The 25359-nt window shown below is 35.6% G+C and overlaps 1 protein-coding gene across 1 annotated transcript in view; it reads left to right on the plus strand.

Annotated features, from left to right (window-relative positions):
• Cmtr1 (Cap methyltransferase 1) overlaps positions 1-25359 on the plus strand; it is a 97520-nt gene that overhangs the window by 36325 nt on the left and 35836 nt on the right. The window contains exons 8-10 of the mRNA XM_081728339.1: positions 5042-5160; positions 16018-16114; positions 23925-24057. Of these exons, the coding sequence (XP_081584465.1) occupies positions 5042-5160; positions 16018-16114; positions 23925-24057 (349 nt within the window). The remainder of the gene's footprint in view (positions 1-5041; positions 5161-16017; positions 16115-23924; positions 24058-25359) is intronic.

Here is a 25359-nt window from a genome sequence, read left to right on the forward strand (position 1 = left end):
CTCACAGTTATAGCAGGAGTGTAAACTATTGCAGTCATCACGTATCTTTTGAGAAAGTGCAATCATCAATAAGAGTTTATCCGTGCCGAATAATATTCGTGTTCTAGTAACTTCTGAAGATATAGATCAGTCCTTATGCTTCTTTTCTTTAACGTAAATAGAATGTGATCTTAGTATATTGAGAACCTATTTAGCCATATATCTTCAGTACAGAGTTATTGCCAAAAGAATATGTACAATTAGAAATACACTTTCATGAGCAATTTAAAAACTGAAACGATATACATATATTTCTTTTCATTTCATTCAATATGTTTATTATAAGTTATTAAATTACTAACAGGTTACAACTGAAAATCGGTACAAACTGAGAAATAGCGTAAAAATAAACAGACGACAAATTGACAATACGTTTTAGCGTTTATTTACAGTATATACATAAGTATACAAGGTAATGCTAATGACACATTGCAAGTGGTCCGTTATCAATTACTACCCGCAAATGTTTTGGAATAGAAGCACAAACAGTTTGGACGCCACTTGGATCAATTTCTTTTGAATATTTGCGTACTCTTCTTTGAAGCCGTTGAACAGTTCTTACCTGCTAGTTATGTTTGTACACCTTGCCACTCAATTGTCCAAAAAAACATCTTTGATTGGGCGTCACTGGGGCAGGTTAGTTGGATTTTTGTTTTTGGGCACAAAAGGAATGTTTTGTGACATGAGGTATTCTTAAGTCTTTCTCGCATAATGAGAGCTGGTTTTGTGAGGCCAGAAAATAAAATTATTGTCTGAATGATATTTTTGTACAAAGGGAACTAAGATCTTTTGCAGATATTGCTTCACGTACACATCCTGATTGATTGTTAACCTACTAGTCTTTATTTAAAAAAAAAAAAAAAAAAAATCAGAAACATCTTTCTCAGATACAACTAAATAAAGCATCTTTTTCTCTCAAATGCCTGCTTACATTTATATTTTATAGTAGGAGGAGCGTGTTGTTTGTCTGAGGAATAATAAATGTCATTTCCGGGCATCTGAGATTTAGAAAGGCTAAAGTAACTTTCATCATCCAAAACAAACGACTTTGCTTTACAGTTTCGGATTATCCAGCGACAATTGGATTTCATAGTTTTATTTGAGTGTCTGTATAAGATGGAGCTTTTTCCTTTCTCCAGGCTTTGATTCCCATTGATTTTAACGTTTCAGATATGTATTGTTGTGAACAGTGAAATGTTTTTGCTGCGTCGTTCTGAGTTCTGACTAATGCATTCTTTATACTCAGAAAGTTTCTTTAGTTTTTGTTGATTTTTCTTCGTCATAATAGCTACTTTTCGACCACTTCCCGCTTTTAGTTTTATTGTTCTGGATTTAAGTTTCGCACAAATTGTTCGTTTTGAAGCACCTTTAGCAACAAAGTGCTTCGCACAGTATGATTTCCCCAATTCGTGATATTTTTCTTAGAATTTAACAATGTGTGAACGGAGGACTTCTTCTTTGACGCCATTTTTTAACAGTCACTACGCATCTGAAAAAAAAAAAAAAACATAGTATGTAATAGATACATATTGGAATATCACTTTGTCAAAAAATAACACAGACTGTGACAGTAGGTTATATTTTCTGACTCAGACATTTTGTGCAGATTTTTAGTTGTAACCCGTTAGTTGTTCGGTCCGCTGTATATTGTAGGTTAAAATCATCCTTAAGTAAAAGCTCTGTTTACATTTAACAAATTTATTTATTTAGTTATTGGGCCATTTCATGTCAAGTCAACCAGAAAAAAATGGATTTGACATCCATGATCTCAGATTTTGATGAAATTTGGCATCTTTGTTCCTTTTATAAATTAAGTAAACGTGTAAAATGTTTTGCTCTATATCAAGCTCTTTTGGTTTTACAGCCTGTAATTTTTGGTATATCGCGGTCTTTATCGATCGGGCGGAGGAAACGTATATAAAGGGTGTTTCAAAACAACACCGACAACATTTGGGAGGTAATTCCTGACATCAAGATAAGACAAAAAGTATAGACCAACCTGGGTGCACAAATGCTTTCTTTCAGAGTTATAGGCAGCCGAAAACATGAAAAATAATAATAATAATAATAATAATAATAATAATAACTTTCAAAGTCCATAGCTCCAAAACTATAGGAACTATCGTAGTCGGGTCTACACTTCACTAAGGAACTAATATATGTCCTACCCAAATATCCATGTTTCAGAATTTTGTAGTACTTGCGCAACAATTTTTATAGAGGGAGTTGGTGAGTACTTCAAATTATATGCCTGCAGCCAAACTCTTTCTATAAAAATTGTTGCATGAGTACCTTAGAATTTTGAAACATGAATATTTGGATAGGATACACTAATTTCTGAGTGAAGTGTTGACCCGACTACGATACTTCGTATAGTTTTGGAGCTATGGACCTTTAAAGTTCATTTTTTCATATATATATATATATATATATATATATATATATATATATATATATATATATATATATACCGGGTGATTCAATAAGAACGTACCAGGCCTATATCGCAGCTAATACTGCACGTATGTGTAGAATGCAATAAAAAATCGTAACTAGACCAATGGCGTCTCATGAATACCTCCAACGGGGGACAACTTCAAAATTTGCAATGGAAAGTGGTATAACTGTTATAATCGTTCGGAAGGACATTAAGTACCCGGCTATTTGAGGTGATCGCAAAGCGTATTTATTGCTCATGTGTACTCTTGGAATACGCTGACCATGTATTTAAATGTAGATGGCTAATCATAAACGCGAAAACAATAAAATCGCTGAGAAAACGTCAGCTCGAGCGTATTTGGTGCGGGTCGGAACAATAGACCGCCTGCTGTTTAAAAGATTTCAAAAGGAAGGAAAAAAAGGAAAGACGTGTTGCCAGGCAAAGGGATTGTAGCAAGAAACAGCTGCTTGAAAGATGGTTTGTGCAGAGTATTGGAACTCTGCTATTACACACCTGAACCTGGCACAAAGACCTGGAAACCCTGACTGGCTCACAGTATGATTTACACATCTGGTGAAAATAAAATTACTGAATAGCCACTTTGGCCGCGTTCGCTACAGGGGGTAACGCTTTCTCAAATAGCCTAAGACTAAATGTCATGCAACTTTTAAAGGACAAACTTTGTCATATCCTTTCCCATTGATCCTCTAGAGGTGTTGTTGCAGACTTGTATCTGACTACCCGTAGCAGGCATTTATCTCAGCTAATAATGCACATAGAGCCGTCAAACAAACAATTGAACTACCAAATCGTATATGTAGAATGCAATAAAAATAGTAGCGACACCAGTGGCGTATCGTGAATATCTCCAACGGGGGTCATCTGCAAAATTTGACATGGAAACAGGGGTTGGTTGTGCCTCCATTGAAACAAGCTCACAATGGGAGAAACGTCGAGAGGAAACACCCTCGCACCATCTGACTTTCACCTAGTAATGCGACCGTGTTGCTGCCAACGAGGAAGAAATATGCCAACGTGTTTCCTGTTCCAACTGTTCAAATGTCCAGTCATCGTAATGTGGAAAAGAATTTTAAAAATAAACTAAAACCCTATTATATAAAACTGACTGCTATGTTAAATGTATCTGAACGTTATTGGTAGGAGAATTCGTGACCAGGCCAGTGTAAGACTGAGGAGAAAACAGAAAAAGGATAGGCAGAACCTACAAGAAAACACTACAGAGAAGTTCGTAGAAGTAATAGTTGAATTGCGAAATAGTGAAAGATGAACGTAGGGAGATAACAAAGAAAATGCTTGAAAAATTACATGTAATCTTCAGTGTAGTTTGTTACTACGTATACGATAATAATAATTTGCAAGCGAATTACAATGGGCGAATTATGCCGTGAGAATGTGGGAACAAATGAAAGGAGACCTAGGACACCCACAGACAGTTTCACCTAAAATTCACATTGAATTCCCGCCTTCAGATTTTAGCACACTCCCACTGAGTCACAGTATTTTTCAAAGAAATTGATGGGGTGGGCCAGTGGTAAATAATGAGTAGGACCTAATTTTATATACACTAAAAAACTTGAAAATAAGCATGCAAACATGCACTAAACAGTTTTAAAATATGCACTACAAATGAAATATTATCCATTTAATGAACAGCTTACCTATTTCAAACTCACGTGTTTACAATGTTTGCTGCCTGCAGAATAAATCTCAGCAGTGTACTGAAAGGAGTTTTTGAGCATTTGTTGGTATCAAACTTCGTCTGTTGTACGTTAAAATAAGTTTATAGACCGAAAGTGACCTTTCAACATCAGATGAAGTAATTGGACAATATTTGTATTATCGCACAGAAAGTAAGAAACATTCATTTGACAGATTTACTGATCCTATGCATGTGGTAGTTGATTTACTCGATCTTTCGTAATCCTGGATTTGAGTTAATCACCTTATCCAATATCTTTAACTTTTTCTCCAGAACCACCTTAAAGAAGTTGTTTTCTTGACATATTCGAGTAAATCGTAGAGATATGCACCTTGAGCTTCACTTAATTCTTTCGACAACTGTCGAAAAGTATACGTGAAAGAAGTTAATATCTTTGTGTAGACAGTATTATTTTCTAATGCCAGAAAAGAGTATTCGCACTAAGAGGGGGAAAGTACTTCCTTACGGGGTATCCAGTACATACAAAAATACTGATTAGGGACGTTAAGAGTATTGATATGATTTGTAACCTCAAATATGTGTAGAAATATCCAGATATGCTTAGAATATGCACTAACCTTCAAAATACCTGTTTGGTTGTGCGCATATGCATTTTTTAAAAATCTGAGCCCTAGTAATGAGATATTTCCAGCTTGAAAGTTTAAATGCCTTCAGGACGAAGTTATATTTTTGTTCGTGCCTGTCAAGTAAATGCGTTTTTTAAAATGTGTTTTTCCTACTTCCATGCTAAAATTCCTGTATTCTAATTATATATATATATATATATATATATATATATATATATATATATATATATAATATGTTTTAAATATTTATTTCAGGTGTAAATGGTATAGAGGGAGATGGTGACGTTTTCAAACCAGCAAACATTGATGCCTTTCGACATTTTGTTCTTGAAAATACAGAACAAATGGGCGTTCACTTTATGATGGCCGATGGCGTAAGTTTCAGAACATTATTACGTAATTTCTTTTAACAAGTATAAAGTTGGAAGCAAAAGTTTAAAAGAATGCAAACAACAGCTCTCATAGCTTTGCATAAAATACCTTCAAACGTGTATCCACTACCAGTATATTAATCTTAAAAGGTTCTCACATGGAACCTAATACCAACACGTACTAAGCGCTGTGTGTACATAGTAATGTAATAAATATATAGTCTTAACGCTACTATATATCTACGCAGTTTTTACCTTTTTCAGTATATTTTGCTTAGAACCTGTAGCCACCTGCCTTGTTCTAGACATATGCCTTAATGTGTAACACTATTTCTGATACTACAATATTGTGGAAGAGGTTTGCCATGACCTATATTTAGAAAAATTCTATTCCGGTATTCTCCGTGGAACTGAGGAAAATCCTCACTTAGTATGGCCGGTCACTGAATTCGAACAGAGATTCTTCCGATTGAGAAGAAAGAACATACGTACTAGCCTACGTTCTAATCGTATATCTTGCCAACTTCTTTCGAGCTTCTTTTCAAATAACAAATAGGTAAGACAAACAAACAAACGAATATGAGATATTATATCACACACACTGTAAAATTCATTCATCATTCCCTAGTCACTTTTCTAAGGTGAGACGAACCTAGAAAAGCGGGAAAAATCACGGAATTTAAGAAGACCGCGAAAAAGAGTCAGGGGATTTCATTTTCCTAAGAATGAGAATTAATAAATATTTAAAATGAAAATTCTAAGATGATTTCAGGTGTGGTTGAGTGCTTGTTTTTAATTGCCAAGTTTAAACTCAGAAACTTATCTGTGTTTTCCACCAATGATGTGTCATAACCATACTCTGTAGTTGTGCACGTTATGTTTTGCTTTCGCTTGTGCACCGGAATATCATATTAGTGAAACGTCCACAAAATGCAGTTGGATCGACGATCCAATGGTAAATTCAGTTTCGACGTGCACATTATTTCAACCTTTTTCTGCTCCCACTAATTTCGATTTTATCAAAGTTTTCTGTTCTGCATTAAGTGAAGGTAGCTAATCACGCAAATGAAAAGAATTGGAAATACTGTTACTTGTATTTGAGCTTTCATAGTTTCTTTGCAGTGTATTTTAATTCCCAAAGAGATATTGTAATGTATTTTAATTCGAAAATTACTGATGAAGTTGCTGATAGAGTCAATACTCAATGGATAGACGGACTAATTTAATCGGACTCTTGATTTTTAAATATGGGATACGTCTATAGATAACAAACTGTACTTTCTACTTTGTGCTCAAAATGCAATAATTATCAATTGTTAGACATTTATAGGTATACTAGCCTTTGGTTAGCTGGGGGCTTCGCCCCCAGACCCCCGTATTTGTTCGGCCTACGGCCTCGCATGTCCTATGTTCGTGCATTTATTCTTAATGTTTCCTTAAATCGGCCCAACATCCCCAGATCTCATATTTATCATCCGTTGCTCCTTAATACTCTGCTTAATAACTCACAGTTTATTTTTTTATAGCAACCTTTGTTTTGTCAACCACAATTTATCGACTTATTCTATAATGAACGATGATGTTAGATTCTCATTTTCAGAGATTTTTTTTTCTTTTTTATAATTTTCAAAAAAGAAATCTGGGATTTTTGTTCGACAATAACTCTTGCATATTTGTAAGACAAAGGTCGATTCTTTTTCTTGTAACTTTGTAGTATTTCCACACCACCCCTGTGGTATCCTGCTACACGCATACTCCTTTGAATGAAAGCTTTTGCTTCGTCATGTCTTTCGTATACTAAAAGAACTGGAACGTAAGTGGTATTTGTGTCTGGGAGGGTTCGTATCATAGTGTGAAAATGAAGTTCAATGTGATTTGTATTTGGACAGGCACCAAGCATTCTCCATAAAGAAGCTTAAAGGGATTTCTTTTTGCGTAGACTCTTATGTTACTATTAAGTAAAAGTGAAAAGGAATTTTTGCAGCAGACATGTATCATACTCCGAAATGAAAGTCCAATGGTGTTGTTCCCTGGGTAATTCCATAGCTATCATTCACTAAAAGGAACTATCGTAGAAGTTGTGGGTATACAACATTCTTTACAAAAGCGGTTCCACAAGCGCCTCAACTCCAACTTATAACTTTGGCTTTCAATTGTTTTATTTACGGTTACTTGTGATTTTACGTTTCAGAGAGACAAGCAGTTTAAGTGTGTGTGCTTTAAATAAACCAGTTAAATACACTTTTTTTCATAAGGTTTATGATTTAAAATTAGTGTTTAAAGACTTTGTATTTTAATAAGTCTTCTCGAAAATCAATGGAAACGAACTGCCCTGCCATCTTTGGGAGTTCCTTTTGAATATATGTTTGTGGACTTTATATGTTTGTGCTGAAACCTTTCGAAAATGAGATCTCGGAAACAACAGGCTCAAAATAGATGGCATTTTCACTGATCGATTGCAAATTTTCTGTAGATTGTCCAGTTCCAATTGAATATTTAAAAAGCATAGTTATTATTTCTTTATTACATTTTTACGGGTACACTGGAAGTGTTGAAATTAAAAAAAAAATAAAATAAAATAGAGCATCATATCCTAAGCGTTATGCATTGCAACACCACATCGTTGAATATTCGTGTTGTATATGTCTCAGACGTTTGTTTTATGGCCAAATAATTGAAAAGGAACGATAACCATTTCTGCAGTCTAAGACGAACTTTTATTTTTGCAGTGTTTTGCCCATTGAACACCATCTATAACTGACATTGTAATTAATTGTGTATGTAATCTGTTTGCTTATTACATACTGAATGCAAGAAGAAAGAATACACTTATCATACATGAATTAGAAACTTCAAACGGAAGTAGGCTCAAATCTTCCAAACGGTCCGAGATATTGAAAAAATAACCGAAAAAATCTCCCTTTTATAGTATCATTTGCCAATTTTTATCACGGCGTCTATAACTTTTGTCTGTAATGAACATGTACAGATGTTTCCAGGAATGTCAAGGAGATTCATGCTCATATGCGAATGATGCGCTGTGTACAGAGCGCAGGTTCTTGTCCTCGGAACGATTACAATTATCGGAGGTACTGATTTGATATGTAGTGCACAACTGTTTAAAACAAATAACATTAAATAAAATTAAACAATTAACAACAACTGCTATAATGTTAACTTAAGGTAACAATAACCGTGCATTTTAACAAGAGATCAACAAGAATAGAACATATAAAGCAACTGTAACAAACACGTTCCGTAATACCCGTTTCAAAAATCCCCTAAAAACTAAAAATATTCACTTTTGGCAATTTTCCTTTGACATGCCAAATTTAATCATTGTAATCCTAAAGAAATTGCCCAATAATTTTGAGATATAAAAGGAGTTCCTATAAATAAACCCCACCAAAGTTGGAATTTTTTATTTCTGTTAATTTATAAAGGTAAGCAAGATAGTTCTGTCGCTTTTGTGGAGGTCTGTGTTTAATTGGACCTCCCACCGTGAGTTGAATGCGAATGAGGATAAGACGAAGGTCAGCTGTTGTTCTGCGTATGTGCAGCATACTACCTGGTTATGGTAGCTTAGTTACATTGTGAACTTGCGTAAGAACAGAGTGAATGAGACCTCCACAGAGCGTCATAAGAGCGTGTATGCAATACGAGTTCAAAGTGGGGACAAAGACAGCTGCAGCGGAGCGGAATTCTACCGACTTTCTTTTTTTTCCCTATCTCAATAATCTGAAAGATAAGATTTTGTATCCCAAGAAAACGCCCATTTAAATAGCATAGGAATTTCTTCATCCCCTTTCGACCCCTGAAAAATTAAAAAAAAAATCACTTTTGGCAATTTTTTCACGGTTAGTTCTCAAAGGCTACAATCATGCCAAATTTCATCATTCTAATCATACCGGAAGTGCCTAAACATTTTAGGGTGTAGAAGACGTCCTACATAAATAACACGCGAAAGAGTTTTTCAGTTCTCCATAAAACCAATCTACGGTTGCAAATTTTCATTTCTGACGATTCACTTAGGTAAAGCTAACGAAAACGTACAAGCATACCGAATTTGAAGTTTTTATTCCAATTCAAAGTACATAAAACATGAGATTATACGTCAAAAAAAGGTCCATTTAAATAACATGGGGAAATTCTTCATTCCCTCTTTAGAACCCCTAAATATTAAAAATATTCATTCTGGCATTTTTCTGTGAGTTTGTCCCGAAAAGCCACAATCATATCAAATTTAATCATTGTAGCCGTACAGGAAGTGCTCAATAATTTGAGGGTGTAAAAGATGTCCCATATAAATAACATGGAAAAGATTTTTCAGTTCCCTATAAAACCACTCTAAAGTTGGAATTTTTACTTTTGGCAACTTTTCTGTCAGTTAGTCCTGGAAGGCTACAATCATGCCAAATTTCATCATTCTAATCTTGCCGGAAGTGCCTAAACATTTTGGGGTATAGAAGACGTCCCATATAAATAACATTGGAAAGATTTTTCAGTTCCCCATAAAACCACTTTACGGTTAGAAATTTTCATTTCTGATGATTCACTTAGGTAAAGCTAACGAAAACGTACAAGCATACCGAATTTGAAGTTTTTATTCCAATTCTAAGTACCTAAAACGTGAGATTATAGGTCCAGAAAAAGTCTCATTTAAATAACATGGGGAAATTCTTCATCCCCTCTTTAGACCCCCTAAAATTTAAAAATATTCCCTTTTGGTAATTTTCCTGTGGGTTTGTCCCGAAAAGCTATAATCATGTCAAATTTAATCATTGTAGCCCTACAGGAAGTGCTCAATAATTTGAGGGTGTAAAAGGTGTCCCATATAAATAACATGGGAAAGATTTTTCAGTTCCCTATAAAACCACTCTAAAGTTGGAATTTTTTACTTTTGGCAATTTTTCTGTCGGTTAGTCCTGGAAGGCTACAATCATGCCAAATTTCATCATTCTAATCTTGCCGGAAGTGCCTAAACATTTTGGGGTATAGAAGACGTCCCATATAAATAACATTGGAAAGATTTTTCAGTTCCCCATAAAACCACTTTACGGTTAGAAATTTTCATTTCTGATGATCACTTAGGTAAAGCTAACGAAAACGTACAAGCATACCGAATTTGAAGTTTTTATTCCAATTCTAAGTACCTAAAACATGAGATTATAGGTCCAGAAAAAGTCTCATTTAAATAACATGGGGAAATTCTTCATCCCCTCTTTAGACCCTCTAAAAATTAAAAATATTCCCTTTTGGCAATTTTCCTGTGGGTTTGTCTCGAAAAGCTATAATCATATCAAATTTAATCATTGTAGCCCTACAGGAAGTGCTCAATAATTGGAGGGTGTAAAAGGTGTCCCATATAAATAACATGGGAAAGATTTTTCAGTTCCCTATAAAACCACCCTAAGGTCGGAATTTTTTACTTGTACTGATTTACTTAGGTAGTGCTAACAAAAATGTGTAATCATACCGAATTTCAAGTTTCTATTCCAATTCTAAGTACCTAAAACATGAGATTATAAGTCCAAAAAAAGGTCCATTTAAATAACATGGGGAAATTTTGCATCCCCTCTTTAGACCCCCTAAAAATTAAAAATATTCACTTTTGACAATTTTCCTGTGGGTTAGTTCCGGAAAGCTACAATCATGCCAAATTTATTCATTGTAGCCCTACAGGAAGTGCTCAATAATTTATGTCAGCTTATGTAGTTTTATATATGGTTAGGATATTTAATCATTTTCCATCAGTAGTTATACATTTGTAATGATATATTAATTATGATGCATCTCATAAGTTTTTTGTTATATTGTTTATTCTCATTTTAAAGTTACTCCGACATTAAAAGCGATGCATCAATTTGAGCACAATATTTATGGTAAATGACTTCAAAAGTTTAACGTGGGTTCCTGTCACCACGGCATGGCGCGTCCTCAGGTTGCGGATCGAGGAGAAGGCCTCTAGATATAGAGGTTAGCTGCGAATATACTGAATAAGCAGTCGCGGACAGACGACTAGGAGTGGTCCTCCAGCTTGGGGGTTTGGGTAAGGCTAACACCCTCATCCTGTGAAAAAAGGTACTTGTTCAGAAACATTCACAAAAGCCTCGGACAAGGACTGATAACTTGGCACGACCTCGGCAAAAGAAAATGGACCTGAGATTTGAAACATAGAATATTAGAAGACTTTATAGGGCAGGCGCGTTAAAATCTGTTACGAGTGAGTTAGAGAAATACAGGATGGACCTAGTAGGAGTTCAGGAAGTTAGGTGGGAAGGAAATGGATCTGAGAACTCCGGAAATTTTACGTTCTTTTACGGGGAAGGAAATAAAAATCACCAGTTAGGAACAGGGTTTTTCGTTCACAAACTAATATTACCAGCAATTAAACGGGTTGAATTTGTTACTGACAGACTTTCTTTTATTACTCTCAAGGGACGGTGGTGTGATATTATTGTTTTAAGTGTACATGCTCCAACTGAAGATAAGGGTGACGATATAAAAGATAGTTTTTACGAAGAAGTGGAACGGATATTTGACCAACTCCCGCGATACCATATGAAGATACTATTAGGGGATTTCAATGCGAAGGTAGGACGAGAGGATATTTTCAAACCGATTATAGGGAACGAAAGTTTGCATAAGGAAAGTAATGACAACGGTGTTAGACTCGTGAACTTTGCAACATCCAAAAACCTAATCGTGAAGAGTACAAAATTCCCACATCGCGACGTTCATAAATACACTTGGACATCACCAGACGGAAAAACACATAATCAAATTGATCACGTTTTAGTAGATAGAAGAAGGCAATCTAGCATAATTGACGTCCGGTCGTCTAGAGGGGCTGATTGTGACACTGATCACTACCTGGTAGTAGCGATAATACGGGATGGATAATATCGTTCAATAAAGGTAATATTCAATGTCCGAAAACGGAGAGATTTAATTTAAAGAAATTAGAAGAGAGCCATGTAAGAAAGGAATACCAGATTGAAGTTTCGAATAGATTCTCGGTTTTAGAAGACTCGGAATGCACTAGTGTTGAGGATACTTGGATTGAAATTAGAGATAGCATTAAAAGTTCAGTAATAGAAAAATTGGGACACGCGGAAATACGTAGGAACAAACCATGCTTCGACCAAGAATGCATCAAACTAGCAGAGAAGAGAAAACAGGCAAAATTACGGTGGCTACAAAATCCGAATGAAATAACTACACAAAATTTCGCAGATATCAGGCGGGAAACTTCCAAAACTTTTAGAACAAAGAAACGCGATTTTTTGAAAGCTAAAATTAAGGAACTTGAAGATAATAGTAAAAATAAAAATATTCGGGACATTTATAAGGGGATAAGCGAATTTAAGAAAGGCTATCAACCTCGTGCTTATATATTAAAGAAAGCTGACGGAACAGTTCGCACTGATACGGATAGCCTCTTAAATAGGTGGAAAGATTTCTTTGACGATTTGCTGAACACGCAGCCAAAAACTAATGCGCGTGGAGAAAAGGAGATACTCACCGCAGAACCGTATATTCCAGAACCCAATCGAATAGAAGTGGAAGCCGCTATAAAGAAATTAAAGAAACACAAATCTCCGGGTGTGGATGAAATTCCGGCTGAGTTAATTTTAGCTGGAGGCGAAAAATTGTGGAACAAGATATACAAACTCATTCTCCTTATCTGGAACAAGGAAGAATTGCCACAACAGTGGAAAGAATCAATCATTGTTCCAATTCACAAGAAAGGCGACAAAACTGACTGTAATAATTATCGAGGCATTTCTCTTCTGTCAACATCCTATAAAATCCTTTTAAATATTCTATTAGCAAGATTGACCCCATACGCAGATGAAATTATTGGAGATTATCAGTGCGGATTTAGACGAAATCGATCAACTATCGACCAAATATTTACCATTCGCCAAATACTCAAAAAAAAGTGGGAATACAATATCCCGGTACATCAACTATTTATTGATTTTAGAAAGGCTTACGACTCGGTTAGGAGAGGAACCTTGTACAACGTTCTTACAGAATTTGGAATACCGAGAAAGCTAATTGGATTAATTAAGATATGCTTAAGTGAATCCTAAAGTAAAGTCCGGGTAGAAAAATTTTTGTCCACGAGCTTTCACGTCCAAAATGGCCTGAAACAAGGAGATGCGTTGTCGCCATTATTATTTAACTTTGTGCTGGAATACGCTATAAGGAAAATCAAAGATAGCAACCAGGGCCTACAGTTGAACGGTATTCACCAGGTGATGGCATATGCTGATGATGTAAATTTAATAGGGGATGATAGGAGAACAGTAGAAATAAATGCAGAGATCTTATTAAATGCTTGCAGGGACATGGGTTTAGAAGTAAATGCAGAGAAAACTAAATACATGGAAGTGCGTCGGGACCGTAATACGGCAAATTGTGGAGGCGTTAAAATATTAAATAATACTTTTAATAAAGTGGATACTTTCAAATATTTAGGATCAGTATTAACAGACGAAAATCATATTCACGAAGAAATTAAATGTCGACTAAAAGCAGGGAATTCGTGTTACTGTTCGGTTCAAAATCTCTTGTCGTCGCGAATTCTGTCGAAGAATTTGAAGCTTAAAATATATAAAACGATAATCATGCCTGTTGTTCTGTATGGTTGCGAAACATGGTCACTTACTCTGAGGGAAGAACATAGACTGAAAGTATTTGAGAACAGGATCCTGAGAAGAATATTCGGACCCAAGAGGAACGAGAATGGGGAATGGCGGAAGCTTCATAACGAGGAACTACATAGTTTATACGGTTTACCCAACATTGTTAGGGTCGTCAAGTCTAGGAGGCTTAGGTGGGCAGGTCATGTAGCTAGAATGGAAGAAAGTAGAAACGCTTTCAAAGTCTTGACTGGAAGACCCATAGGAAAACGACCATTAGGAAGACCTAGGCGCAGATGGGAGGATAATATTAAGATGGATCTCGCAGAGATAGGAATACAAAGTAGAAACTGGATGCAATTAGCTAAGGATAGAAGTCAGTGGAGAGCTTTTGTGAACGCGGCACTGAACCTGCGGGTTCCATAGGCCATAGAGTTAGTTAGTTAGTTAGACTTCAAAAGTTTTATTTTCTTTCTCTTTAATCATTCTTAGAGCCAAATTTTTGAATTCTTTATCAATACCGATATGAACTGTTCAAAGTATCATGTAACAAGTTCCCTTCGAAATATTTTGTAACTGAATGCAGCTGTTGAAAGGGGGCACAAAAACTATTCTGGGATTGAATGGTGTGCTCCTACTAGCATCCCTCTGCAAAAAATACGTACGGAAGATTGGATTTCCTGTATTTAGCAGTTCGCAGTAAATGAAAAGGGGACGATCAGAATTTGCTATTCAAATGATCGTTAAATAATATTCATTTGCTTTCAGTACACTATGGAGGTAACGAAGTTTCATGATGCACAATTCCTGTTGTAATGCAGACATCTGCATATCCTTACTGGGGGGTACGGTGGTTCAGTGGTAGAGCGCTTACCTCTGGTTCGATCCCTTGCCAAGAAAGTTTGTGGTAGACAACATCATGCCCTTGAGTTTTCGCGGGGTACTCCCGTTTTTCTTCCACATTCTCATGTCACCAATTCTCCCACCATTCACTTGCTTTAATCGTCCTTCTTTCTTAGTTTGAAGGGCATAATCGTGGGACTTTAAGCTGAAAATTTCTGTTCATCTTAATTTATAAGCTCGTGAACTCATGAAATACTGGTCGTAATATACAATCAGTCGGACCATTATTTAAATAAGACTGAACTCACTGTGTCGAGTTCTTTTAAATCGTTAATTTCTCCATCCGGAAGATTAGTGTAGGGTCATTCTGCAATTGAAGGTGAATCCGTTGTAAGGTTATTTTCAAAGCTGCATTTGTGTCCGAGAGAGAGAGAGAGACTCGGTTTACGTAATAAGTTCATTGCTCCATGGTAAATTGTCTGTCGATTATTAAGTACTGTGTCAGTCTTGATGCTGCTTTACGTATACTATAAAATAGAAAAAGAAATAATATTTTTTCCAGTGATTGTTTAGATATTAACTTCCATAATGAATCTGGTGAAAATAACAGTTAAGTTAAATAATGATACAATTACTGTCAGCAGCATGAAAAGTTCCAATGCATTAGAGTCCACTTTCATTTGAACAAGTATTAATTTCATTTCAAGAAGTATTATATTCCGCATCTCCCGAATTGGCGTATGGTATCAGCCAATAAGCTCAAAGGACGCTGTTGCCAAACCTTTAGTGACGAATCTAACCATTCATAACTGTCCACAGATACGAACAAAGTCAATTATGAATAATCAGATTCCTCTCGTGAAGATTAAGTAACAGCGCACTCCGAGCTTATTGGCTGATGCCAAACGGGTGACGCGAAGCATAATTGATTTGAACAAATATTAATTTCATGTACAGTAAGGGACACTTCTGGATAGTACACTTTTGCCATGATTAGAAATTGCATACTGTTGGAACAGTTCAATCACAGACTTAACCCAAAATTAAGGGAAAAGGTGATAGTATCTATCGAAATGTTTAGAATTCAATTCTTAAAGCTAGCTATTATAACTAAATTTCTTTTAAGATAATTACATTAGTAATATAACACAAGAGAATAAAAAGCGCTTACTCGGTCTCAGAATTTTTTGTTTTCCTACGAACAACATTGATAAGATAAATGCAGACTCAAGTCTCAAAAGTTGTTAGGCATAAAAATACAAAAATAGGTATGATATTGAAAATTCTGTATGCTTTTGCTTTGATATTAGTCACAATTTGAATAACCTATTCCTGCACTGTGCTTATACTGTTTTTCTCTTTGCAGGGCTTTTCGGTTGAAGGACAAGAAAATATTCAAGAAATTCTCTCAAAACAACTCTATCTGTGTCAATTTATTGTTGCCCTGGGAATCGTTAGGACAGGTAAGAAAATTTTATATTTTCGTTACATACTATTATATATTCATTCGTAGTATCTTGATTAAAGTATATGCCTGCGCACGCTTTTTAAGGAGTTCGGTTTACTAAAACTTCTGTATACAGGGTGGCCCAAAAGTAGTATACACCCCTGCATTGATCAAGTAAAACATTCTAGCTTATAGGTTTATTTACTTGGGCTGTTCCGAGTTTAAGATATAAGTAAAAAGACATTAAGAACAAATAATAAAGAAACTAAGTCTACCTGATGGATAACAATAAGAAATGATAAAAAAAAGCAATGAGTTGATTAGTACAGGACTGTATACCTACTTTTGGTCCACCCTGTATATTTACCATGTCCGTCCGTCCGAAAGACAAAAAAGTATTGACAATTACTTGATCAATCATCATCAAATTTGGTCAAATGTAGAGGGTCAAAAGTTAAGAGTCGAGTTATTTTTGGATCCGATACGAAAACCGGAAATGATAAAAATCATTTCCGGTTTAAATTTTGGTAGGTGAAGAGCAAAATCGGTAATAGAGAGATACGGTTTTCTGCAATCGCTTAAACGTCCCAAAATACGTTATATCTCTAAAACTGGAAGTGGTTGAAAACTACTACAACTTGTAGTTTCAATATTGATCTACATCGAACAAAAACGATAACAGATAGCGAGACATTGTTTTTTGGAATCGATTTAGCTTTCTAAAAATGGGTACTATCTTCTCTCTTAACGCTCTATTTAAATTGGAACTGGTACAAATCAACGACTTCCGGTTTCAACATTGATCGCCATAGAACAAAAACCGCAATAGATAGCAAGAAGCGGCTTTCTGTAATCAATGAAGCACCTCAAATATATATTTCATCTCCACTCTAATCTGTCTACTAAATCAGAAGTGGCAGAAATCAGTCACTTCCGGTTTTAACGTTGATCGCCATAGAATAAAAAAAAATAGCTAGCGAGAAGCGGTTTTCTGTAATCAAGTAAGCGTCCCAAGAATATATTCCATTTTCACTAATCTCTCTGCTAAAGTTTGAAGTGACAGAAATAAACAACTTCGGTTCTAGCGTTGATCGTTATAGAATGAAAACGGTACTAAGTTGCGAGAAGCTGTTTTCTGCAATCGATTAAACGTGCCAAGAATATATTCCATTTCTGCTCTAATATCTCTACCATCTACTACCACTTCCAGTTTCAATAATAATCGAGAAAACATCATTCCATAAAAAAACAAACTCCTTAGCGTGGTGTACACGTGACACTGCTACTTATATTAGAGTAGAAAGAAACATTCTCAAATTCATAGTTTGTTACAATGAGACAGTTAAAGGAATATCGAAGTATTTTTAAATATTTAAGGTGTACTATAAATTTAACAAACAAATTATACAGTAAATCAAGTACAGTTATCAAGTACAAGTAGATTGATTGCAACTGTGGTAGCTCTTGAAGGAAATCACATAGGTAAACCTATAACCCTTGAAACTAAGGGAAAGAACTTACCTAATGTTCAGATTCTAATGTACAGTAGGTAAGTTTCTTCCTTTAGTTTCAAGTGATAAAAGTTTAATTTTTACTGATGTGACTTTCCTAGAACTCGCTACCGGATGACAGGAAATATAGCTAAGTCATTGCTTCTCAGTACAGAAATTCTTGATGTTGCGACTAATATCGAGAAACTTAAAAACTGAAAATCTAAGAGCACAGTATTGCCTGTAGAATTGTGTGAATGCGAAAATTTGTCTCTAACATGACGGGATAAACAAAGGTTAAGGATTTATTTAATGTATAAAATTGACGCATATTGGTGTTAATTAATAATGATAAATTGTACACTTGCTTCTTTTAATACATCTTGTAATATTAAATCCTGTAGTTCCGTTAGTTCTTGCTACCACTCCATTTTTCAGCAAAATAAAACACCTCCCGAGCACATCATATCAATTCTCAAAATGTCATTTAACATTTATTTGTGTGAAAGTCTATAGGTTTTTTTTTTTTTTCTTCATAGAAAATAAACATCTTGGAATAAAAGACGTGATTATTCAGATAGTTTGAATTGACCATTCTCAGAACTTGCATGCAAATAAGTGCAAGATGTCATTTTCAGAATTGATATGATGTGCTTGTGAATTACTCGTTATTTTGCTGAAAAATGTAGTAATAGCAAGAAGTACATGAGTTCTACAATTTAATTGTATAAGACGTATTAAAAGAGGTAAGTGCAGAACTTATAATTATTACAGGGTTCCTACTGGTCAGGGAAATCAGGGAGAACTCAGAGAAAAAGACTGGAAATCAAGGAATTTTTATAAAATATATTTTTTCTAACATTAATTGTACACCAATTTCAGCTTAGCCAACCATTAATGATTACAGTATGGAAGTTGCTCAAATTTTTGTGGGTGGTAAGTTGAATGTACGTATGAAAAATTGATTGTCTATGGAATAAATGTTCTCATATATAAACAATCGCAGTTATTCATTCTTTATTTATATGTCAACGTCATCCGACACCTGTCATGAAAGTCAGGGAATTTCCTGCCAAAGGTCAGGGAGAAGTCAGGGAAATAGATTTATCCAGATCAGTAGGAACCTTGTATTAAGGGAAAAGAGTCTTGAGGAAAACACTTTTACCCGAAAGATATGAAGAAATGAATAAATGGAGAAAATTACACATCGTGGTACTCTTATTGAACTTACACTAGTTGCGCCCGAGTGTTCGGGTCACTTCACTCTATAGCAGATTTGGCTGGTTTAAACCAGCTGGTAAAAAACAAAACAAAAAAAACAAAAAAAATGGTTTAAATAAAAACAAACAAAAAAAAACTAAAAGTGCTTTAAATCATGTGAACTTCACGGTGACGTTTTCACATATTAAACCATCTGCATTAGTTTTATCTTTTTTTCAGCTTTTTTATCAAGGCGTCCCATGTTCGATTCTCGGTCGAACCACAAGCCTCCTTTCAAGTGTTAACCAAGTAGAGGTTAGGATGTAACTTTAAGCGAAAGTCTGCTTGGTAACCTCGGTTTACATAAGGATGTGAAGCGTAAACATACGAAACGAAACCAAATTGTATATATATATATATATATATATATATATATATATATATATATATATATATATATATCTGCTTGCCTGTTGTTTTATAAAAAAAAGCCAAGATTGCTTAAATATATTAATAGAAAATGGCAAAATTTATCGACTGTCTGCGTAGCATTCAACATTAGCAACTTGGATTAGACTTTCAGTTACTTTTAATTTTATTGGATGATATCTACATACTAAATTAGTAATTTAGTACCTCAGTTTTAGCGTACTGATTATGATACGTTGATCGTAAAATTTTATATGCAAAGCAGTAACGGGATTTTCCCGTTATTGCTTTGCATTTAAAGTAATAACAAGATTTTGCCGGTGGCTAAAGTGGGAGTTTCTCGATTTAAGAAATTTACTGACCGGACCACCCAACTTTATAATGAAGTGGGACAGTCCCGATTCCCGAATAAGCGAATATACTATTGGTGTTGGAGTGAAGTGGGTGGAATTTCCATTCTGCTGTTCCAAGTCCAAGTGGAGGACAATTTCTCTGAAATGTAAGTCGAGAAGCGATTTGGATTCCGCTTTAAGCTTATATGACCTCTTCCAGCATAACCCCATTGTTGCATAATGACATCAAGGCGAAACAAACTTATTTCTGTCCATACGTAATAAAACTACATAGAGCAAATTATTTAAACCCAAAAAACCTGGTTAAAAAAAAAAAGGTTTAAACCAAAAAATACCTGGTTTGTTCACACATGGTTTTTACCAACCCTGCTCTATAGGTTAAAATCATGCATAATATAAAACTGTACGCGTAATTATTTACATTTAACAAATTTATTTTATTTTATGTTGCGTACCGTACCGTACAGCGCCAGTAGCGACGTCTATTAACGTGTCTGTTTATTATTAGGATTAGCATGATGTACAAACTAAGACGTATGCCGTTTGTTATGGATATATATGTACAGTCGACTCTCAATTTACCGGGGTAATAAAGGTGAAGATACCCGCGGTTAACTCAAAATCACGGTTAATCCAAAGACAGGAAAAAAAAGCGAAATAAATATGTATAACCACTGTATAATGAATAGAAAAAATGCTACATGGCAATTTACATGTACTGTATTTTCAGTAATTATGCTTTAATAAACTTTCAAATGAAGTGTATCAACAAACAAACAAACAAACAAACAAAAAAAACTTTTATCGTAAGACAGAGAACACTGTCCTCTTTCTTCATTTAGATTTTGAGGTATTTCATTTTGTCAAGTGATTTCGTGAATATGGATTGTGGTTTTGCTTTTCAGGCAGTAAGTAGGAGAAGGGTGATTCATATCGCTTTAAAATCGAACAGGAATGCGCAAAAAATGTACCTAATTCCGAAAGTAACAGGAGCACTAGATGCGGAACTGAATATATGAAATGCTCTGTTACGTTACGTAAGGAAGAGATTAGTAACTGCAGTTAAGTTAAAAAAAAAAAAAAAAAAAAAATGGGATACCTGAAAAGTCGTTTGCAACTCGAATCTCATTGTCAAATTCCATGTCTGTTCTTTCTTTCTCTCTAGTGTGCCTGCTTCATGATTCTTGCGATAGATGTCAGTCTTTTTTCTTTGTTTTGGCGAGCGCTGGTTAAGCCGCTATCAGTAAATCGAGAGTCGATTGTGTATATATATTAGGGTGGTCCTTAAATTACGACTTATTTTTCATTCCTGTCTGTTTGGAGGAGGATCACATCCCCTAAAATGGCTCCATATCAGACCAAAGTAACCCACGAGAAAAATTAGCTCAATTGAATAATATTAAATGGCGCCTCAAGCGGCCTCAAATTTTATTTGTATGGTGAAAATCGTGCGCGGTTTAGAGAATTCAAAGTGAGAAAGTCGGGTAAGAGATGTCTTGGTAGTTCGAAATGGGAAGATAATACAAGACACATTCAATAAAAACGAAAAAATAGAGTTACATGAAAAATATGTTTGTCTGTTCGTGGTGGTATTCTAGAGCTATTCATACCTGGGACTGGAAGGCATACGTCTCGCACGGATTTTGGCTATCAACTTCACAAGATGACGTTACCTCTATAGAATTGCTTCAAACTGGAGCAGCGAAGTGTTGTTAGATTTTTATTGAGTCAAAGCATTAGACCGATAGAAATTCATCGCCGCAATTCAGTTCAATATGGCTATATGAGTCGAAGACAAGTTTACAAGTGGGCTGAGAAGTTCAAACAGAGCATGACTAGTGTTGATGATTCCGTAATCCCCGGTATAAAGTCGAGTTCCTGTTTGGGCAGCTATTTGATTTGATTTCATTTTCAGTTTAACGTCGAAAAATGAAATGAAATTAAGTTTTACGTCCCACGGTTATGCCGGTTAGGCTAAAGGAGACGGTGATGATGAGTAATGAATGAAATGGTGGAATGAAGAAAGTGGGAGGAAACGGGAGAACCCCGAGAAAACCCACGCACACGGTGTTTGTCCACCACAAACTTCACTTGGCGGGGGCTGGGATCGAACCCGGGACCCCAAGCACCAGAGGTGAACGCTCTACCACTGAGCCACCGCGGCCCCCAGTTTAACGTCGAGGCTGTATAAGACGCAGATGCAGCGTAACGTGGGATCTGAACCACATGAGCTCCCGTCTCAAATCGAACCTAAGTCTCCCACGCCAGAGGTGCTTACCCTAACCGCTTAGCCACGAGGGATCTCTTTTGACTGATACTAACGTAATACAGACTGAGGAGGAATAGCCACGAAGTCTCTGTAGCAGGGTCATTAATTTATAACAGATCCCATTCAGAATTGGTTAACCTAGATTCTGGAATCTGGACGCTGATTGAGTAAGGTATTCACACCAAATAGGTTCCAGGTTCAATTCCAACTTCGAATTGAAAACCTAAACGTATACACAACAAATTTCTCCTTTCTCCTGCAGAGAGGCTGTAAATTTGATCTCTACAGGTATTGTATTTACGTTCTCAAAGTAATATATGCATGACTCAATTAAGCCCAAGAACATCGACTTGTGAAACAAGAGAACTAAATTATCTTATATGTTCCCTTTATTAGGAGATACACATTTCGCAAAAGAAATAAAAATAAAACTTCTCACACACACAAAAATGTGTGTCTGCATCAATATATGGATAATACTGCAGCACTTTGATTACTTGTGATTTCTTTCCGTAGAGTCTTTCTAGAAATATATAGAAAACCTACTGCTAGTAATTGCCATTTGCATTAAAAAAAAACGAACATCCATGGAAAGTTAAGGCGAACATTTGGATTAACGTATTCATTAGAGCACACAGATTAGTAACTATACTGGCTGACTGAAACAATGAAATTGAATACATAACTAATTTAGGTCTCAGAATGGTTATAATATTACTGTGGAAGGTTAGCACCAAAAAGCATACAATATTGTAGAAAATTTTAAAAAAGGGAACTATTAAAGTACAGGATAACTGTGTGCATAAAGGTTTTCTTTCCGTTATTTCCGAGATTGTTGCTTCCCTAGCCTGCTTACTACGAAAAGCTGCAATGAAACATAATTTGAAAGTTAGCTTTAAACCATTTAGCAATGAAGACATATCAAGCTTAGTGCCAAGGAAAATGCTTGGATACACTTGGGAAACAGTAATTAATTTGTTGAATATAAGTAGTGGTAAGTGCACTTACATATAACTTAATTTTAAAGAGGTATTGTTAAGCCCCGTATAAAATTGACTTTGTTAAATTAGGCATACGTTATACATGGTGTTTCAAAACAACACGGACAACGTTCGGGAACCAAAATAAGACAAAAAGTATAGACCAACCTGGGTGCACAAATGCTTCCTTTCGGAGTTACAGGCAGCCTAAAATATGAAAAAATGAACTTCAAATGTCCATAGCTCCAAAACTGGAACTTATCGTACTCGGATCAAGACTTCAATTAGGAACTAATATGTGCACTATTCAAAAATACATGTTTCAGAATCTTAAGGTACTCACGCAACAATTTTTATAGAGGAAGTTTGGCTACGGACATATAATCTGAGGAACTCCTATAACAATTGTTGCGGAGTACCGCAGGATTATGAAACTTGGATATTTGGATAGGGCACTTACTTGTTCCTCAGTGAAAGCTTGACCCGACTACGGTATGTCCCATAGTTTTGGAGCTATGGACCTTTAAAGTCCATTTTTTCATGTTTTCGGAAGCCTATAACACCGAAAAGAAGCATTTGTGCACTCAGGCTGGTCTATACTTTTTATCTCGGTGTCAGGAGTCACCTACCAAACGTTGTCGGTGTTGTTTTGAAACACCTGTAGAAATTTAAAAGTGCCCACTGATATTGAGAGTACAACCATATGAAGTACTTTTTGCATAATATGTGTTAAGCCCCTATGATGCTCGACAAAGGATACTCGCTAATGTATCGAAATATCGGAAAGCTTTTTGCTGCGTCTATGAACATAATTAGGTGAAGTACTACTGTAATCTTGAAATATGTTTTCCAAGCGTTATATGTGTCAATAGGTTAAATAGTAGTTATGCGTTTTATATAGCATGGATGAAGTTTTTTATGGATGAAGTTTAACATTATCCTCAAATTGGGTGGGGGTTCAACATAGTTTCAATTCTTCATCTTATAAACAAATTGTTCTGATACTATACTGATATTATTTTCTTACCTAATAATACTTGTATTTTATAGTATTTGTCTTGGTGTTATAATTTCTATTGATTAATGCAATAATTTTACTTTTCAGGTGGTCACTTTGTATGTAAACTTTTCGATCTCTTTACACCGTTTAGTGTAGGATTAGTGTACTTAATGTACAAAGCTTTTCAAAAAATATGTATCCATAAACCAAATACAAGCAGACCAGCCAATTCAGAAAGGTAAAAAGAAATGTTTTTTACTTGATTTTATAATAAAAATAAGTTTTTAACATTATGTGTGAAATGTGCAAGGTTCAACACAAGGTGATTGATACAAGTGAAACAATAAATAAATGAAATAGAATTTTAAACAATAGCCACAGGACCGAAAAGTTTTGTGTGTATAAGTTGCCAAATACGCAAAAACATAAAAACAAGTTTGAGATTTAGAAAAATGTCTTCTTTAGTAACGAAAGTTCTTGACATAAGTCGCGAAAGGAAATGAACAGCCATATAGTTCGGTCGGCGTGAACTTCGGTCTTCTGATTTACACTGGTTTCGGTAGAAGAAGTAGAGTGAGAGAGGATGGGAAGCGAATAAGATCTTACAGGCATTAAAACGTGCATTTTTCAGCTCATGTTTGTGAGAGCTTTTAGGTTAAATTTGACGTAATGAATCTCAGTTAAATGCGGTATCATGTAAAATAATTAGGATTAGATTTCTGGGCTTCCGCCATCTGTGGCCATGTTAGCCCGTCACATATGAGGGATGACGTCCCTCCGTGATGACACTAGAGAATACAGAGGCCTGGGACCATTATTTTAGGTACTATCCTGGCTTTTGCCTTTGAATGATTAAAACCCAGGAGAACTTCATTCAGGATGGTTGTCCTTTAAAAAAAAAAAAAAAAAATCGATCGTTTATCCCCACCAGAAACATGTTGAAGCAATGTATTAATCTCTCGGGACTCCTGTCTTCTGCTGATTAGACCTCCCTTTGGCGTGGGAGACCCGGGTTCAATTCCCGGCGGGAGCTGATGTGGTTCGAATTCCACGATAATCAGTAGGCCCCGTCTCATGTAGCCTCGTTGCTGAAAGGGACATTAAACTCAAAACCTCCGGACTCACCCCTGGCTACGCCACTGAAATGCAATGTAGGCCAACGTAAATAATTGTTCTACAAATATACATGAAGTACTACGTGCATGTGCGGATCAAGTTATCAAGTTGTGAGCGTATTTGCGACTGCACTTGTATGTCCATATTTTGCTCCCCCTTGGAAAATGCTACCGGCGTCCGTGCTTGTTGGTCATATTATAAGGAGGAAAGGGAAAAGTTGTTACTGTTTTTTAAAAAGAAAAAGCTTTTTTAAAGTGCATTATCTGAAAGCTGTCTCTCCACATCATGAAAGAAGAAAATGCTAGATCAAGATTCTTTCTTAGTAGTTATTTATTATTATTGTTGTTGGTTAGAGCACAAATATTATATATATATATTGGTTCTACAGACCTTGGTGCACGTTAGTTGTAAACATGGGCCCGCG

The sequence above is a fragment of the Thermobia domestica genome, chromosome 10 (assembly GCF_964235325.1).
Source record: "Thermobia domestica chromosome 10, izTheDome1.hap1.1, whole genome shotgun sequence".
NCBI lineage: Eukaryota > Metazoa > Arthropoda > Insecta > Zygentoma > Lepismatidae > Thermobia > Thermobia domestica.